At 41.8% G+C, this 20,784-nt stretch overlaps 1 protein-coding gene across 2 annotated transcripts in view; it reads left to right on the forward strand.

Annotated features, from left to right (window-relative positions):
• ulk4 (unc-51 like kinase 4) overlaps positions 1-20,784 on the forward strand; it is a 256,347-nt gene that overhangs the window by 199,381 nt on the left and 36,182 nt on the right. For both annotated transcript variants that reach the window (XM_089117516.1, XM_089117518.1), the window contains exon 35: positions 12,700-12,885. In XM_089117516.1, the coding sequence (XP_088973642.1) occupies positions 12,700-12,885 (186 nt within the window). The remainder of the gene's footprint in view (positions 1-12,699; positions 12,886-20,784) is intronic.

Below are 20,784 nucleotides of genomic sequence, written 5' to 3' on the forward strand. Positions count from 1 at the left end.
TCTCTCTGCTCGTTATGCGCCCAGTCAAGCCCAGCAGCTTCTATTATACATCACTCACCGATCAAAAAAGGCTTTGGCAGGTCAAAAATTTGCTTTGGCAACCGCCAAAAAGTGGACGATCTGACAGGTTTTAGAAGATTTAATACAACCCAAAACTAAAACAACTGACCCAGCTTCTTTTTGAGGCGGCATTTATTTACCCAAACCTGCAGTCACACCAGGCGTGTAAAAGAAGTTTTGAAGTTTGAAGTTTTACGGTATGTTGGCATGAGCTATTGGATCACAGGAGTTTATCAAAAAACTTGTGTGTGTCGTTATATTATTCATATTTTTCCAAAATCAAGCTCAAATAAGTTTTTTTTTTTTTTTTATTGTTATCAGTGAATGTCGGAGATTTGAGTTTTGTCCGTCATTAGAACAGTCGCATCTGACACAGCAAGTGTATCGCATTAAGTTTTTATCAATTTCCAAAGGTTATCGTAGCTATGTGGGTGGGTCTTTTAGATTTGACAAAAAGCTTGCGTTACAAAATATTGTATTGGCTATGACTATACCAGACTAAGACACTCTTCTCCGCTCCTTAAATAAATAAAGCATTAGCCTTTACACACATCATGTTTTGAATAAAGAAAATGCTGTACTTAATTAAAGAACCAGATTTGGATTTACCCTTGAGCTGGAAACAAGCAGAGATGGTGTCCAAAATGAGTGCAAGACTTGGCGGGTGGAGCTACTGTATCAGACTTTGCTGATTTCGAGGATCCACTCGAGTTATGAGGTTTAGTCACAAGCTTTTTGTATAAAGTTCTGGTATAAATTGTAGGTAAAAAAATAAATAAATCTTTTTTTTTTATCATTATTAACTGGTATTTTTTTCTAATCAAACTGTTTTCAGGTGTATAATGTTACAGAAGGTACATATTAAACACATTAAAACCAAATTAATTTGTAAGCCCTGCTCATGTGTGTGCACAGTAGAAAAATAATTTTGTCTTGGGAATGAACCCATAAAACTTATATACATATGCATATAAGTAGAAGCCAGGCACCAGGATGGGGCACAGGATGGGGCACAGTTTTCAAGGGCAAATGGTGCCCAAGGATCAGGTGAACAGATTGTCTATGTGTGCTAGGGACATACTGCATTTTAAATAGTTCATCTAAAAAGGAAATGTGTCACCTCAAAGTCCCCACTCAGTACAAAAGCCTTTCCATGTGTTCCTCCCATACGCTTTTCATTTTTGGTGGTAAACATTCCGAGTTTGCCCACAAACAATCACACATGATCTTCCCCGCAGTCTGTTTACGCAGCGACTGAGTTCACAGTTTGAAGCAACACATGGTTTGAAAACTGTAAATTGCAGTGTTGTTTCTTCCAAAGGAGGCGGTGGGAAATATCGATCGCTTCAAACGCACAGGCCCAGTTTTGTGCCTGAGTACATGCGGAGGTCATGAGAGGCCTGCGCGTTACACGTCCCCATAGGCTTCGGGTTCTCCTCCTCTTCTCATTCTTTCTTTCTCTCCTCCAATCATCCATTCACAGCCCACAGTGGCATTAACACTCCCTAATCTCCCTGATTCCTGTGTGCTTTTCAGCCCACAGTCCCATTAGACTCCTCGGCCTGATTTCCCCGATGCATCTACAAGCCCTGCTAAGTAAACAGGGTGGATTTGGGAGGCCGTCTAAGCAGGTGTTAACTCTTGTTCTGCTCTGACTCCGCGTTGGCATGTGAACAATACCGGAGCCGCGGAGCCCGTGGACGCACACCAAAGGCCTTTCAGCGCCAGGGGATCTCCCTCCGGCCAGCCTCTCTGTGGGCCGGGGAGGGGGCGGCGGTCTTTGGGGGTATTGTGTGGCCTCCTAAAGCACCGCACTCCATTCTGGAGTGGCCGGCGACATCATAAAGAGGGGCGGGATTAGGCGCGGCTGGCCCTTGCCCCAGCGTCTTTTGGGATTATGCCTTTATGGCAAAGGGCAGCAACAGATCAGCGCCAAAATAGGCTAGAATCCCTGAGCCGACCACACAGGGCTTTGAGGGCCGAATTGAGCGGCAGAGAAAATCCCCACGGCCCTTGTGTGTCGCTTTTTGTCTTTATCTCAGTCTTAGGCTCAGCGGGGATTGTTGTGGTCTGAGTTGAGAACTCATACTCTGCTGCTCCCCTGATGGACGTGTTAAGCCTTATAACTGCTGTCTCTACAATCTCTGAGGATGAGAACATAACTGTTCAGCTCTCCTACCCAGAGATTATATCTCTGCCAAAATATATATATATATATATATATATATATATATATATATATATATTGTCTGCGTGGTATTCAGTTGATCACAATTCCAGCTAGTTTGCGGGGTAGGGATGGTAGTCGTAAAGACATTTTTCTAATTCTAATGCACGATTGCTTCTGCATTGCTTCTGTAGTGGCCACTGCTGGAAATTGTGTGAAAATCAAACACAAAATGACAACTCAAGAAGGTGTTACAGGACAAGACAGGGCAATATTAATACGATTCATCGTCACACTGAAGATATTTAAAGGGATACTCCACCGTTTTTTCATATTAAGCTATGTTATTCCCTTAACTAAGACGAGTTGATCCATGCCTCTCTTGTCTCAGTGCGTGCACTCAATCGCTCTGGCGCGTGAGACACTTTGATAGCATTTAACTAGCCCAGTTCATTCAATATGGGCCAAGCAGAGAAGCGACCAAACACCTCCACGTTTTTCCTGTTTAAATACAGTTACACAAGTAGTGTAACTCGACCAAGAATGGTGACACAAAATAAAACGTTGCACTTTTCTAAGCATGTAAAGTGGATAGCTATAATGTATGGCCGAATACTACAGCAAGTGGGAGCACTTCGACTCGGCACAGTAATATCATCACTCGTGAAAAGTCCTCTCCCTCTCCGGAGTGATGATATTACTGCGCCGAGTCCATCGATATATATATATATATATATATATATATATATATATATATATATATATATATATATATATATATATATATATATATATATATGCGCCGAGTCGAAGTACTCCCAAGCAATTGCTGTGGTATTCCACATACTTGCTCGAGTTACACTACTTGTGTAATTGTATTTAAATAGGGAAAATGTGGAGGTGTTTGGTCGCTTCTTTGCTTGGATCCTAATGAATGAACTGAGCTAAGTTAAGTGCTATCAAAGTGTCTTGCACTCTAGAGCAATTAAGTGCACGCACTGAGACGAGAGAGGCATATGTCAACTCATCTTAGTTAAGGGATTGAATTGTAAAAAATTGTTTTTTAATATAATATACTAAAATTGTATCTTTACTATAATTAATAATATGTATAATATTTGTGATCGTCTCCTGGAGTCCATTTCATTGCCAAATAATGAGATCATTAGGGCCCGAGCACTAACAGTGCGAGGACCCTATTGAAACTGTTAGGATTATTATTAGGGCCCGAGCACTAACAGTGCGAGGACCCTATTGAAACTGTTAGGGTTATTAGGGCCCGAGCACTAACAGTGCGAGGACCCTATTGAAACTGTTAGGATTATTTTTTTTTTCTTTTTTCTGCAAAGTAAGTGCCATTTTCGGGGCCGCAACATGCTCAAAAACTCACCAAATTTGGCACGCATGTCAGGACTGGTGAAAAATTTCGTATTTTGTGGGTTTCGCGGATGGGCGGGGCAAAATGGCACGATAGCGCCACCTAGAAAATTGGAAAAAATTAGCCCCTCGTCCACGTTCAACCTACATGCACGAAATTTGGTGGGGACGTGTATCATATCAAGACGCACAAAAAAGCCTCAAGAACCCATACCCTAAACTCGACAGGATGTCCGCCATTTTGAATTTGGCGGCCATTTTTGGACGATTTACAGACTCCGTACTTTAACGAACTCCTCCTAGGGATTTAGTCGGATGGACTTAAAATTTCTGCTCTGCCTTCTAAAGGCATTGACGATGTAAAGTTGTGCTATCTGCGCGTTTTCGTCGATGGGCGTAGCCGTGGCGTCGAAGATTCGCCATGAAACAGGAAGTTGTAATAACTTGGCTGTAAATGCCCAGACCTGCACAAAATTTTACACATTTGACTAGAGTCCCGCCCTGAAAAAATCTACATGCCGACATTCACCCTAAGTCATAGCGCCACCTGCTGGCAACAGGAAGTGACCTTTAACGTAGCAGCCCCCGCCATATGTTTGACCGACATGTACGAAATTTCTGTGGTACATCTACCATGACCAGACGTACAAAAAAGCCTCAAGAACCCATACCCTAAACTCGACAGGAAGTCCGCCATTTTGAATTTGGCGACCGATTTGGGACGATTTACACACTCCGTACTTTAACGAACTCCTCCTAGGGAATTAGTCGGATCAACTTCAAATTTCTGCTGTACCTTCTAAAGGCATTGACGATGTAAAGTTGTGCTATCTGCGTGTTTTCGTCGATGGGCGTGTCCGTGGCGTCAATGATTCGCCATGAAACAGGAAGTTGTTGTAACTTGGCTGTAAATGCCCAGATCTGCACGAAATTTTACATATTTGACAAGAGTCCCACCCTGAACAAATCTACATGCCGACATTCACCCACAGTCATAGCGCCACCTAGTGGCAACAGGAAGTGACCTTAAACGAAGAAGCCCCCGCCGCTTGTTTGACCGACATGTACGAAACTTCTGTGGTACATCTACTATGACCAGACGCACAAAACAGCCTCTTGGAGCGATGCCCTAAACTTGACAGGAAGTCCACCATTTTGAATTTGGAGGCCATTTTTGGACGATTTACACACTCCGTACTTTAACGAACTCCTCCTAGGGATTTAGTCGGACCGACTTCACATTTCTGCTGTGCCTTCTAAAGGCATTGACGATGTAAAGTTGTGCTATCTGCGCATTTTCGTCGATGGGCGTGTCCGAAGCGTTGATGATTCGCCATGAAACAGGAAGTTGTAGTAACTTGGCTGTAAATGCCCAGATCTGCACGAAATTTTACATATTTGACAAGAGTCCCACCCTGAACAAATCTACATGCCGACATTCACCCACAGTCATAGCGCCACCTGCTGGCAACAGGAAGTGGCCTTTAACAAAGCAGCCCCCGCCGCATGTTTGACCGACATGTAAGAAATTTCTGTGGTACATCTACCATGGACAGACGCACAGAAAAGTCTCCTGGAGCGATGCCTTAAACTCAACAGGAAGTCGGCCATTTCTAATTTTACCGCCATTTTTTGATGATTTACTCATTACGTACTTTAACTAACTCCTCCTAGGGCTTTAGTCGGATCGACTTCACATTTCTGCTGTGCCTTCTAAAGGCATTGACGATGTAAAGTTGTGCTATCTGCGGGTTTTCGTCGATGGGCGTGTCCGTGGCGTCGATGATTCGCCTTGAAACAGGAAGTTGTAGTAACTTGGCTGTAAAAGCCCAGATATGCATGAAATTTTACACCTTTGACAAGAGTCCCGCCCTGAACAAATCTACATGCCGACATTAACCCACAGTCATAGTGCCACCTACTGGCAACAGGAAGTGGCCTTTAACAAAGCAGCCCCCGCCGCATGTTTGACCGACATGTAAGAAATTTCTGTGGTACATCTACCATGGACAGACGCACAGAAAAGTCTCTTGGAGCGATGCCTTAAACTCAACAGGAAGTCGGCCATTTCTAATTTTACTGCCATTTTTGGATGATTTACTCATTACGTACTTTAACTAACTCCTCCTAGGGCTTTAGTCGGATCGACTTCACATTTCTGCTGTGCCTTCTAAAGGCATTGACGATGTAAAGTTGTGCTATCTGCGGGTTTTCGTCGATGGGCGTGTCCGTGGCGTCGATGATTCGCCTTGAAACAGGAAGTTGTAGTAACTTGACTGTAAAAGCCCAGATATGCATGAAATTTTACACCTTTGACAAGAGTCCCACCCTGAACAAATCTACATTCCGACATTCACCCACAGTCATAGTGCCACCTGCTGGCAACAGGAAGTGACCTTTAACGAAGCAGCGTAGTAAATACACAGCCGCACTGGCTGAGCTGCAGAAAATGCAACGTGGCCGCCTCAGACCCTGACGTGCTACAGGTGCGAGGGCCCGCCCATCGCTGCTTGCAGCTTTAATTTTTTTTCTTTTTTCTGCAAAGTAAGTGCCATTTTCGGGGCCGCAACATGCTCAAAAACTCACCAAATTTGGCACGCATGTCAGGACTGGTGAAAAATTTCGTATTTTGTGGGTTTCGCGGATGGGCGGGGCAAAATGGCACGCTAGCGCCACCTAGAAAATTGGAAAAAATTAGCCCCTCGACCACGTTCAACCTACATGCACGAAATTTGGTGGGGACGTGTATCATATCAAGACGGACAAAAAAGCCTCAAGAACCCATACCCTAAACTCGACAGGAGGTCCGCCATTTTGAATTTGGCGGCCATTTTTGGACGATTTACAGACTCCGTACTTTAACGAACTCCTCCTAGGGATTTAGTCGGATCGACTTAAAATTTCTGCTGTGCCTTCTAAAGGCATTGACGATGTAAAGTTGTGCTATCTGCGCATTTTCGTCGATGGGCGTGTCCGTGGCGTCGAAGATTCGCCATGAAACAGGAAGTTGTAGTAACTTGGCTGTAAATGCCCAGATCTGCACGAAATTTTACACATTTGACAAGAGTCACGCCCTGAACAAATCTACATGCCGACATTCACCCACATTCATAGCGCCACCTAGTGGCAAGAGGAAGTGACATTTAACGAAGCAGCCCCCGTCGCATGTTTGACCGACATGTACGAAATTTCTGTGGTACATCTACCATGTCCAGACGCACAGAAAAGTCTCTTGGAGCGATGCCCTAAACTCAACAGGAAGTCGGCCATTTCTAATTTTACCGCCATTTTTGGATGATTTACTCATTACGTACTTTAACTAACTCCTCCTAGGGCTTTAGTCGGATCGCCTTCAAATTTCTGCTGTGCCTTCTAAAGGCATTGACGATGAAAAGTTGTGCTATCTGCGCGTTTTCGTCGATGGGCGTGTCCGTGGCGTCGATGATTCGCCATGAAACAGGAAGTTGTAGTAACTTGGCTGTAAATGCCCAGATCTGCACGAAATTTAACACCTTTGACAAGAGTCCCGCCCTGATCAAATCTACATGCCGACATTCACCCACAGTCATAGCGCCACCTGCTGGCAACAGGAAGTGGCCTTTAACGAAGCAGTGTGGCAAATGCACAGCCGCACTGGCTGAGCTGCAGAAAATGAAACGCGGCCGCCTCACACCCCGACATGCTACAGGTGCGAGGGCCCGCCCATCGCTGCTTGCAGCTTTAATTTTTTTTTTTTTCTTTTTTCTGCAAAGTAAGTGCCATTTTCGGGGCCGCAACATGCTCAAAAACTCACCAAATTTGGCACGCATGTCAGGACTGGTGAAAAATTTCGTATTTTGTGGGTTTCGCAGATGGGCGGGGCAAAATGGCACGCTAGCGCCACCTAGAAAATTGGAAAAAATTAGCCCCTCTTCCACGTTCAACCTACATGCACGAAATTTGGTGGGGACGTGTATCATATCAAGATGCACAAAAAAGCCTCAAGAACCCATACCCTAAACTCGACAGGAGGTCCGCCATTTTGAATTTGGCGGCCATTTTTGGACGATTTACAGACTCCGTACTTTAACGAACTCCTCCTAGGGATTTAGTCGGATCGACTTCAAATTTCTGCTGTGCCTTCTAAAGGCATTGACGATGTAAAGTTGTGCTATCTGCGCGTTTTCGTCGATGGGCGTGTCCGTGGCGTCGAAGATTCGCCATGAAACAGGAAGTTGTAATAACTTGGCTGTAAATGCCCAGATCTGCACGAAATTTGACACCTTTGACAAGAGTCCCGCCCTGAACAAATCTACATGCCGACATTCACCCACAGTCATAGCGCCACCTGCTGGCAACAGGAAGTTACCTTTAACGAAGCAGTCCCCGCCGCTTGTTTAACTGACATGTACGAAATTTCTGTGGTACATCTACCGTGACCAGACGCACAAAAAAGCCTCAAGAACCATACCCTAAACTCGACAGGAAGTCCGCCATTTTGAATTTGGCGACCGATTTGGGACGATTTACACACTCCGTACTTTAACGAACTCCTCCTAGGGATTTAGTCGGATCAACTTCAAATTTCTGCTGTACCTTCTAAAGGTATTGACGATGTAAAGTTGTGCTATCTGCGTGTTTTCGTCGATGGGCGTGTCCGTGGCATCGATGATTCGCCATGAAACAGGAAGTTGTAGTAACTTGGCTGTAATTGCCCAGATATGCATGAAATTTTACACATTTGACAAGAGTCCCGCCTTGAACAAAACTACATGCCGACATTCACCCACAGTCATAGCGCCACCTAGTGACAACAGGAAGTGACGTTTAACGAAGCAGCCCCCGTCGCATGTTTGACCGACATGTACGAAATTTCTGTGGTACATCTACCATGTCCAGACGCACAGAAAAGCCTCTTGGAGCAATTGCCCTAAACTCGACAGGAAGTCGGCCATTTCGTATTTTACCGCCATTTTTGGATGATTTAATCATTACGTACTTTAACTAACTCCTCCTAGGGATTTAGTTGGATCGACTTAAAATTTCTGCTGTGCCTTCTAAAGGCATTGACGATGTAAAGTTGTGCTATCTGCGCGTTTTCGTCGATGGGCGTGTCCATGGCGTCGATGATTCGCCTTGAAACAGGAAGTTGTAGTAACTTGGCTGTAAATGCCCAGATCTGCATGAAATTTTACACATTTCACAAGAGTCCAGCCCTGAACAAATCTACATGCCGACATTCACCCACAGTCATAGCGCCACCTAATGGCAACAGCAAGTGACCTTTAACGAAGCAGCCCCCGTCGCATGTTTGACCGACATGTACGAAATTTCTGTGGTACATCTACCATGTCCAGACGCACAGAAAAGTCTCTTGGAGTGATGCCCTAAACTCAACAGGAAGTGGGCCATTTCTAATTTTACCGCCATTTTTGGATGATTTACTCATTACGTACTTTAACGAACTCCTCCTAGGGCTTTAGTCAGATCGACTTCACATTTCTCCTGTGACTTCTAAAGGCATTTACGATGTAAAGTTGTGCTATCTGCGCATTTTCGCCGATGGGCGTATCCGTGGCGTCGATGATTCGCCATGAAACAGGAAGTTGTATTAACTTGGCTGTAAATGCCCAGATCTGCAAGACATTTTACACATTTGACAAGAGTCCCGTCCTGAACAAATCTACATGCCGACATTCACCAACAGTCATAGTGCCACCTGCTGGCAACAGGAAGTGACCTTTAATGAAGCGTAGCAAATTCACAGCCGCACCGGCTGAGCTCCAGAATATGCAACGCGGCCGCCTCACAACCCGACGCGCTACAGGTGCGAGGGCCCGCCCATCGCTGCTTGCAGCTTTAATTTTTATTTTTTTTTTCTGCAAAGTAAGTGCCATTTTCGGGGCCGCAACATGCTCAAAAACTCACCAAATTTGGCACGCATGTCAGGACTGGTGAAAAATTTTGTATTTTGTGGGTTTCGCGGATGGGCGTGGCAAAATGGCACGCTAGCGCCACCTAGAAAATTGGAAAAAATTAGCCCCTCGTCCACGTTCAACCTACATGCACGAAATTTGGTGTGGACGTGAATCATATCAAGACGCACAAAAAAGCCTAAAGAACCCATACCCTAAACTCGACAGGAAGTCCGCCATTTTGAATTTGGCGACCGATTTGGGACGATTTACACACTCCGTACTTTAACGAACTCCTCCTAGGGATTTAGTCGGATCAACTTCAAATTTCTGCTGTACCTTCTAAAGGCATTGACGATGTAAAGTTGTGCTATCTGCGCGTTTTCGTCGATGGGCGTGTCCGTAGCGTTGATGATTCGCCATGAAACAGGAAGTTGTAGTAACTTGGCTGTAAATGCCCAGATCTACACGAAATTTTACATATTTGACAAGAGTCCCGCCCTGAACAAATCTACATGCCGACATTCACCCACAGTCATAGCGCCACCTATTGGCAACAGGAAGTGACCTTTAACGAAGCAGCCCCCGCCGCATGTTTGACCGACATGTACGAAATTTTTGTGGTACAACTAACATATCCAGACGCACAGAAAAGTCTCTTGGAGCGATGCCCTAAACTCAACAAGAAATCGGCCATTTCTAATTTTACCGCCATTTTTGGATGATTTACTCATTACGTACTTTAACGAACTCCTCCTAGGGATTTAGTCGGATCGACTTTAAATTTCTGCTGTACCTTCTAAAGGCATTGACGATGTAAAGTTGTGCTATCTGCGCGTTTTCGTCGATGGGCGTGTCCGTGGCGTTGATGATTCGCCATGAAACAGAAACTTGTAGTAACTTGGCTGTAAATGCCCAGATCTACACGAAATTTTACACATTTGACAAGAGTCCCGCCCTGAACAAATCTACATGCCGACATTCACCCACATTCATAGCGCCACCTAGTGGCAAGAGGAAGTGACTTTTAACGAAGCAGCCCCCGTCGCATGTTTGACCGACATGTACGAAATTCCTGTGGTACATCTACCATGTCCAGACGCACAGAAAAGTCTCTTGGAGCGATGCCCTAAACTCAACAGGAAGTCAGCCATTTCTAATGTTACCGCCTTTTTTGGATGATTTACTCATTACGTACTTTAACTAACTCCTCCTAGGGCTTTAGTCGGATCGACATCACATTTCTGCTGTGCCTTCTAAAGGCATTGACGATGTAAAGTTGTGCTATCTGTGCGTTTTCGTCCATGGGCGTGTCCGTGGCGTCGATGCTTCGCCATGAAACAGGAAGTTGTAGTAACTTGGCTGTAAAAGCCCAGATCTGCATGAAATTTTACACCTTTGACAAGAGTCCCGCAATGAACAAATCTTCATGCCGACATTCACCCACAGTCATAGCGCCACCTGCTGGCAACAGGAAGTGACCTTTAACAAAGCAGCGTAGCAAATGCACAGCCGCACTGGCTGAGCTGCAGAAAATGCAACGCGGCCGCCTCAGACCCCGACGCGCTACAGGTGCGAGGGCCCGCCCATCGCTGCTTGCAGCTTTAATTTTAATAATAAACACTTTTTAAAATAATTCTCGCAAAAGGTGTTTACACAGACTTTGTAATATCTTTTTAGCCATAAATCCAATACAATAATTGGTCTTAGCTGTGTATTAAACAGCAATACAAAACAAAAATGTGGTGACATTTTTTTTTTTTTCATTTTAAAAAATTCTACTGACAAATGTTGCGCCCAGAGATTATTTTCTCTTTCAGAAGATGCGTAATAGCGCCCCCTACCTTATAACATAGATTGCCGGAAAATTCTGTCAATGGTGGGGACAAGAGTTAACTGTCATTTTTCATAACTGCCAGAATGGTGACAGGCTGTGAGTTCATAACATTCTGCCTAATATCGTCTTGTTCCACATAAGGTTATACAGGTTTGAAACAACATAAGGGCGAATGGATAATGACAAATCTTTTATTTTTGCGTGAACTATCCCTTTAAGTATCACAGCTGTTTGAGTTTTGTGGCATGATCACTCCATTTTCAGTGTGAAGAGGCAGATTTCTTGTTTCTGGAAATTCAGAATTTTGGATTACAGAGCTTTTTTATGTAAACCAAGTTGTTGAATACGAATGTCAAAGCCATGAACGACATTTGTAACAGAGTTGTCCCTTATGATCTTGTCTATGCCCGCATTATTCATCAAACTCTTGGTTCATGGGTTTTGATGACCAGGGAATACTCTTACACTTATTCAATGTTTACCTTGAATGCAATCACTTTGGATAAAAGTATCTGCCCAATGTAAATTTCAAAAAAGGTGGAAAAAAATCCAGTTTTTCATACCATGTGTCCCTAAAAGTATGAGAGAAACACTTAATGAGAAGTTCTAAAATAAATATATAAGAGATTCTCTAGACCACTATTATTGACCTTACATGGACAGACAGATTTGTAGTGCTGAGACTGATGAAGGCTATAGTTTGATATTTCCCAAAAGCAACAAAAAAGCAATATAAAAGTCTGAGAAACATTTGCTTGAAGGGAGAGTTTGGCTGCAGCTCAGCTGTTCAATAATTCAGCCTGTTCTTTCGAACTGCTATAGTTCCAGGTACTATATATTGAACAATTGAAAAGATTTTTATTAACTCTGTAAATGTAACAATGTAAAAATAGTTTGTATATAATATACACTGCCCGGCCAGAAGAAAAGGTCTAATAGGCAAATGCTCAAGAGTCTATTATTGGATAATTATTGCAGTGTTATTTATCTGGCAACAGTTCTTCTAACCTTAATTGATGGAGTGTGTAGCTTTTCATTTCTTAAACAACCATGTAAGAAGACAAATGCCAGGATGACAATGTCAAGAATCATTCCGCTCAAATTGTGAAAGAATGGTTGGGAGGGAGCATGAAGTGCCATTTTCACACATAAATTGGCACCTCTGAGTCCAAACCATTCATTCATTGAAAGTTTCTGGGATTTGCTGGAGGAGACTTTACAGAGTGCATGACTAAATAATCGATGCATCTTTTGATGGAAATAACACCACAACATTTATTTCCATCAAGAGATGCATCATTTTTTTTGGTGCTGGTATAGACATTACCATAGTGTGTTTCATATGAATCGTTTCTCTCCCATAGCTGGCGTGTAATGACAGTGAGGTGTACGAGGAGGCCAGTCACTGTGTGTCTCTGCTGGCTCAGCTGTATGGAGGAGAGGGTGTGGAGCGCCTGCAGTCGGAGGAGATGCTCAGCCTGGCACACGCGCTGCAGATGCACACTGAGCCCAGACAGCAGAAATTACTGCTCCGCGTGCTGAAACGATTGGTGAGTCCGTGCAAAAACTGATCTCAGACCAGCTGAGCTGCACTCTTGAATGCAATGGGAATGATTCGTAACGTGTTGCAGTAAAAGCGAATGGTACATTTTTGCTGTGTACGGTGAATATGGGCAAATTGGGACATTGGATATGTGTATTTTAAGTTGCTAAATATATACACATACATATTTATCTGGTTTGTATTTTCATATTTGATTTGACCTATTATCAGAGAATGTCTAATTGAAGAGAATTGGCACTGGCTGGTTACTTCCGGTTTCTGGACTGGCTGCAGTAACACGTCTCTGTCCATGCGGGGGCGCTCACGGTGGAGTGCAGAATGAATGGGAGTCAATGGGGTTTCACCCCCAGAAATCCACTTTTCTCAAGATGTAATTTTTTGTCAAGTAATTTTAAAGTTGCATTCAAAGGGGAGGGCTAAGAAAATACACTCAGCTGAAATTGCATTTATCTGTTCTAAAAATCCGTTCAAAACTGTGATGACGTCAATAGCAGAATGCTAGCGTGTTCAGGCCAACAACAGCCTAACCTGTAAGAAATCAAAAGGACATAAGTACTCGTTCATTCGACTTTTGGCCTATAATCTATGTTTATTCTTGCGGAATCAACAATAAAATCTATGTTGATTTAATGACAAGCAGGTGAAAGAGACACATTTAGCCGTTTAGCCAATCTGCAAAGTTACAAAGGGGCCCAGGGGCAGATTGGCCATCTGGAGCAGCCAGAGTTTTCCATATATAAAGAATAAATGATAGTACATTTGTGTAGCTTATCCTTCCTTCAGTACGCTCTAAGCGGTAGACCTGTCACAACACAGCGGGGAAGGATAAACAATAAATCATCAATCATGAACAAAATAATGTACCTGTAAATGAGCATAGTAGGGGCCCTTTTACTAGCTAAATGTTAACACTAAGCAGAGGAATAAGAAAGAAAGACTGTTTTCCTTCTAAGAGAGAAATTAAAGTTCAAACTAATTTTCTAATTTTATTTATTAATATTATTTATTTATTTATTTATTTAATACACCATGTTGTCTCTAAAGAGTATAGGAATAATAAGAATAGTAATACCAGGAGATCACATTTGAAGGAAATTGTGTTTTGAGCTCAATTTCCTGTGAGACTGGACAAGGAACAAGCAGGGAGTTTTTTATTATTATTTTATTTGTTTATTTTAAATTCTGCTGCTGTCAGAGTCAGTGTGTCGGCTCAATATGTGATGTGTCTGTGTGTGGCAGGTCGAATCGTCTCTTTAATATTGTATGTTTGTGTGGTGGGAGGGCATGAACTGTGCTCGCTGTGCAGTGTGGCCTTCTGGGTCGCTGAAAGATTGGTTACAACCATACATAACGAGGCACCCAGACCCTCATGACTGTTGCTGTCTCTTTTCTTTCTTTCTTTCTTTCTTTCTTTCTTTCTTTCTTTCTTTCTTTCTTTCTTTCTTTCTTTCTTTCTTTCTTTCTTTCTTTCTTTCTTTCTTTCTTTCTTTCTTTCTGTTTCTACATGTGAATATATTATCCGATCATTACTGAGGTCATTTATATATTGACGTCTTAAATGTACAGTAGCATGTATTAAAATCCGCTCTCCTCTTTCTTGATCCTCTCGTCTCATCTGCATATATTTGTTGATTAGGGGACTGTCCAGTATCAGCAAGGACAAATTATAAATCATCAGTCTGGATTAAAATAACACAGCAGGGATGTTTACATTCATCACACTATCATTGGCTGTGTGAAAGTCAGCGTGTCATTGATCATTCTTATTTATGACGGGCGAGACCATGAGGGTGACTGATTTTTCAATCAGGATTAATCCCAGGATCCCTTTCGTTATCCATGTTTTCAACAGTTTGCCTCGATTATCTATAAAAATGTATTTTATAATTTGCAAGGCAGAGAAGATTTGCATAATTATACCAAGATGTGCTTATTTCATTTGCACTGTGCAGTCGGTCAACATTTAATAAAAATTGACTCTATTTACTAAGTGTTCCTGATTTTATCATGAAAAAATGCTCCCCTTTGGAAACTCTCGGTAAAATTCAACCAGTTGCTTCACTTCTGAAATTTCCGTTACTATGAACACTTAATTTTCAGCACCTCTCGTTCAATTTCATGTCATATTGAGCAATTATTCTTAAACTTTTTGACCCCCATTATCCACACCAATATTCAAAGGCCCAATGATTTCATGTTTTACTGGATAATTTTTTTTTTTCAAACTCAAATATTTTTTAACTTGGAAAAATGTATTTTCATTATGGAAAAATGCCCATCGAGTTTTAATATTATATTTATTTACATGACTGTTCCTTGTCTAGAAATCACACTTTTAAAAATCAGGATACCAACATTTTTCCTAGGTCATTGGAACATGGTTCTTCAAAGAAAAAGAAAGTCTTGAGGTCCCCCTTGAAAGTTTAGAGGGTTTCACGTTGTGAAACCACGCAAAGCTTCTAGATTGTTCGTCACACGCATCACACACATGACCAGCGTCGGCCAATAGTGAGCTTACGTGTGAAGTACAACATAGAAGCTTTGCGCAGTTTCACTACTGTACGTGAAATCTCACAGCCCACTGAGAAGGACATGAGTAATAAAGTCGTTATTTTTGTTTGTTTTTTGCGCACAAAAAGTACTCTCGTAGCTTGAAAAACTTAAGATTGAGCCACTGTAGTCACTTGGACTGGTCTTTAGTTTTTTTCGGCTTAACTAAGTTAAATTAACTAACTTAACTAAGTTTCAACGCCAATGGAGAAGTGATTCAGCTCTCAGATTTAATCAAAAATATCTTAATTTGTGTTCCAAAGATGAACGAAAGTCTTACGGGGTTGGAACAACATGAGTGCGAGGAATTATACTGAGAGAATTGTCATTTTGGGGTGAATTAACCCTTTAAAAAGGCCACTAGTTGAAAACCGCTGATATAAAAACCAATCAATTTCCAATGGATAAAATAAATACTAGTGTTATGGTCACTCTCCAAGATCCAGGAAAGGTCCTCCTTTCTTATTGCAGGAGAGTCAAGTCAAGTCACCTTTATTTATATAGCGCTTTATAAGCGTCCCCCAACTAAACAAGCCAAAAGCCAAAGGCAACGCTGTTGTGTGTGTGTGTGCATGCATGCGTACTTTAAAAAAACATGTAAAACTTGTGGATTTGTTATTGTGTGTGAATATATGGCTATCCTCTGCTCATGGGAATGTGTGTTTGTTTATAGTATGCACCTCTTGCCCAGCCTGTGGTTGAGTCATCAGTGTTCTGATGACTTCATCTGCGCTGAAACACTGCAGATATTTGGATAGGAGCTGTTGGCTTTGGCAGACTCCAGAGAGAAGAGAGTGACCTCATCCAAACAAATCACTCACACACTGCCCAGCCACAAACTCAGACTGACACTTCAGGGACACTCAGGCACTGAAAAATAAATTCAGATTCCTATGAGCTTCTGTGGATAAAATTGCTCTCCTTCTTTTCTTTTTTTGCTGATATTGCACCACTGTCCAATAAAGGAAAAGTTAATTAAGGCAATCAGGGTTTCTACAGTCACGGACAACCTTGGAAATTCAGGGAATTTAATTAATTTCAAAATTATCTGTAAAGAATGATTTCATCAATCAACTTTGATTGGTTCCAGTTAGTTCTTAGAAATCATACTGGAAAATATGAATAATAATAAAATTAATAACAGTAATAAACATAGCAATTATCGAGGCCAAACATGACATTGGCAAAATAGGAAGCTCAGCAAGCATGGCAGGTAGGATCAGACCAAGTGCTAAAATTAATACTTAAAGCTAGTGATGCACCTGTATTGGAAATTCTGTCCAGAAACCAAAAATTCAGGATGTACTTATTTTTGGATGTATTGGTGGGTGGCGTTGGAATCTTTAAGGACGATTCTGACGCAGGAGAGAGATAATTGGCAAGTGTCTCTTAAATCGTGGGCATCTCTCCATTCATGTATTCGTTTAGTCCCACAATCGATGAATAATTTGATAGTGACGACTCAAGACAAGGACAGAAACAGGCTTGGTCCAGGATCTCGACACCTCAGTGTAGATATCCGGAAAGATAGTTAGACTCCAACATTGAGGTTGTGACTTTCTCGTCAGGAAGATTACATAGTTAGCTCTAGCAATGTGTTTCCTGCTTTTCGCTTGATCATTCAATATTTAGCCGTGTCTATTAATGGGTACAGCTGCAGTAATATCTTTTGCTAGTCAGCTGGAGATCCTTTTCATCTAAACTGGTTATCTCTTAAAGCTCCAGTTGACTTAGCCTGAAAATGTAAACAAGCACAACTTACAGGTCCCACCCCCTTTCTCTCTGAAAATTAAAGTATAAGCCAGCAGCCCATCACGGACAACACACAAAACAGAACATACAATCACAACGTAAAACGTCAACGCACAACGTCAGGCCTTTTCCTCTCGCCACTGTCGTCGATCCTCCTTTATGCCTCCACTGCTCCGTGAGAGATGTGAGACTGGTGCGTCTCACAGGTGTCGTTCTTTATCACTGACAGCCTTGCGGTGCTCATGTTCCTGTCCCCCGGCGTTGTCCTGCTCACCACAATATTATTTCAGCAACATGACAAGCCAGTGAATTAGCAGGTTTCAATTGTTCCTTTGCACAGTGCGTGACATTTTATCTATATGTTCCGCGGCTAGACACCGAGTCAATGGGCTCTGTCTAATTCTTTCTTTTTTTGCTTGTTTATTAGGGCTGGGTATTGTTAGGTATTTCACAATTTGATTCGATTTCAATTCTTGAGGCTTCGATTCGATTTCGATTCAATATTGACTTATTAGCTTCGATATCGATTCAATAATAAGTAAATACACAAGTAATTAAGTGCCTGAGTATATTTTTAAGTAATGTGCGCAGTTTTACCAATGTTAAAGAACAAATTGACCCCAGCATGTTTGTTTCCTGTCATGGTTTATTCAGCAGAATAAAAATGTACAATATTGTATGTGTTGAATTCAAACACAACTGTGACAAGCACTGTACAGTGCTTTAACAACACCTCTAAAGTGCAAGTAACTAAGTAGTAGAAAGTATATTTCTTTCTTCCTATACATTCAAGTTATAAAAGAAATGTAAACAGAAGCACAAAATGTGCATACTCAAAAAAGTGCAATATTATATTCTAATTATAATTTTGTAAACAATAACACTTAATAGCTGATCACACTTAACAGCAATTGCGAGTTATCAGGCCAATCCTAAGGGGGAAAAAATACTAACCTTTTTCCCTCTCAGAAGTTTATATCTCATAGACTTTATATCATGCATTTCTGACTTTATATCACGCAATTCTGACTTTATATCATGCATTTCTGACTTTATATCATGCATTTCTGACTTTACAACACCCAATTGCGACGTTATATCACGCAATTGTGACTTTATATCTCGCAATTCTGACTTTATATCTTGCAATTCTGAGAAATAAAGTCAGAATTGCGAGAGATAAACTCCCAATTGTGAGGAAAAAAAAAGTCGGAATTGTGAGATAAAAAGTCGCAATTACCTTTTTTTATTTTCCATTCTGTGGCGGAAACAAGCTTCCATAGTTCCCGGCTTACAGTGGAATCCAAAATGAGCCCAAACGTCGGCTTTTAATGTTGGCAGTGCAGGCTTGAATCAGGCTTGAACGGAGTGCAGCTGCTGTCCGTCATCGCGCTGTTTTGCTAAGGGCTAAAGCGCGACTTGTACAACGCTGGACGCTCTCACTAGAGTGTAGCCCACAGTGGCCTGGATGGCTGAATCGATTCATAGGATTTGATGAATCGATATTGAATTGAGAGGCAAAAAATTGCAATGCATTGATGAATCGATATTTTTACCCAGCCCTATTGTTTATCGTCATCATTTTTTTTTCCTTTTACCCTTCTTTGTTTTATGAGTAGGTGCCACTCAAGAAATTGGCAGTTTAGGTTGTTTCTCCACCATTAGCACAGCTGCAGAACACCGGCAATCTTGAGTTTGGTTCGAATGATGGCGCGCTATGCAAGAGAGGGGTGTGATCAGCGCGTACACAAGCGTGTTTGACACTGCTAAGACACTCCTCCTGGCTCTGATTGGTTGTTTCTGACCGGGAGCGGTTTTTTTCCGCAAATGGCAATAGGACCACTGGGTGGAACCAGAGAGGCTAATTTATTTATTTTTTCACAGATTATCTGTCTCATAGTCCACTGTCAGGACATAATGACAGTTTTAACAAATAGTTTAAAATATATATTTATTTACAAAAGTTATCTACTGCAGCTTTAAGCCTAGTAGGGCATGTTTAATGATCAGTAAGTTTACCATATTCATCTGCACAGTCATGCTGAACCGAAGCATCACCAAAACAATGTTCTTCTGCAAAATGCATGCAGTTTTTTACTGCTACAAGGCCAATAGTTACATAGTGTAATTTTAATGAAGTTTACGGATCAACAGAAAACGCTGCATCACTTAAAGGCATTTGTTGACGATTTTAGGGAAATTGTTGAAAATCCATAGATACAAATTATAGTTACGATGACATACCGACGTTTGTAATGAATACTGCAATACACACACACACACACACACACACACACACACACACACACACATATATATATATATATATATATATAGGGCTGTGAATTGGCAAGAGCCTCACAATTCGATACATATCGCGAATCATATAACAATATGATGTATCGTGATATATTGCGGGGGCATATATCAGGGGCGTAGCCAGTAATGGGCCAGGGCGTCACTGGCCCGCCCAGGCAAGTTTAATAAAAATACATTTTTAGTTTATTTTTATTAATCAATTGTATTTAAGAAAATATAGTAATATAAACCTGATTTATTGTTGACTGGTGTGTGTGTGTGTGTGTGTGTGTGTGTGTTTAATTTGTTTTCCAAGCAAGTTGTAGAAAGTCCTCACTCCGAAACATTATTGGTTGTTATGGTTGCTGGGGGTTCCGAAAGGGAAACTCTCTGAGTGGTGCCGGCGCCACAATAATGGCTAAACAACTTTCTTTAATGTGCTATTTGAAAAAAGCAAGAGTTGAGGAAGATACGCGACTGCCGTCATCTACCGAGTCCTCCCAGCACAGTTCTTCTGAATCATTAACCCACAAGAAGGCTAGTCAGGTGCTGGTGGCGGCCGCTTCTTGCTCCCCCTCTCCCGGTCAGCCTGACGATCTAACTATTTTAGCTATTTTCGGGTGAACTGTCTTTGCACTGCTGACTAGCCTGAATAAAATAGACAACCGTTAGCATTTTAGAAAGGGAGCCAGCGATCTACTGGAACTGTGGAGATCGTTTCACACAGAGAGATTTGATGAAATGTTAACGTCATTTTATGAAAGTGTAAGTTTATGAAAGAGTGGGTGAATTTGAGGCAATCAATTTACCATTTTTAAATCCGATTAAAACATGATTTTAAAAAAAAAAATCGATACAGAAGGTTGGAATATCCGATAGTTAGCTGTATTGATATTTTTGCACACCCTAATATATATAATTCAAAATGGTTGATGGCCAGAACGGTGGACAGTGTTTAATGATCAATGCGGCGCCAGACTTGTGTTTTTTGCTAGTTTTTGCCCGACGCAGTTTTTAAATAGCAAATGCATTTGTGCCCCGTTGTGTACTGGTCTGAAAACAAAGTGTGTTCAGGCACATAGTTTGCACGTTGCTATTTTGAGGCAACTGAAATAGACTGTGCCATTGACCAACTGAAACCTGGTCTTTTTTGTGTGTTTGTGTGTGTGTGTGTGTGTGTGGGTGTGTATTTAAAGGGCACATTTAGTTATATGCGCCTATAGGCGGGTGCACAACATGCGTACACTCTGCTTTTTACACACAAAGTGTGTGCAGCAGTATACAA

This window comes from Pimephales promelas, chromosome 12 (genome assembly GCF_988280905.1).
Source record: "Pimephales promelas chromosome 12, fPimPro1.hap1.1, whole genome shotgun sequence".
NCBI lineage: Eukaryota > Metazoa > Chordata > Actinopteri > Cypriniformes > Leuciscidae > Pimephales > Pimephales promelas.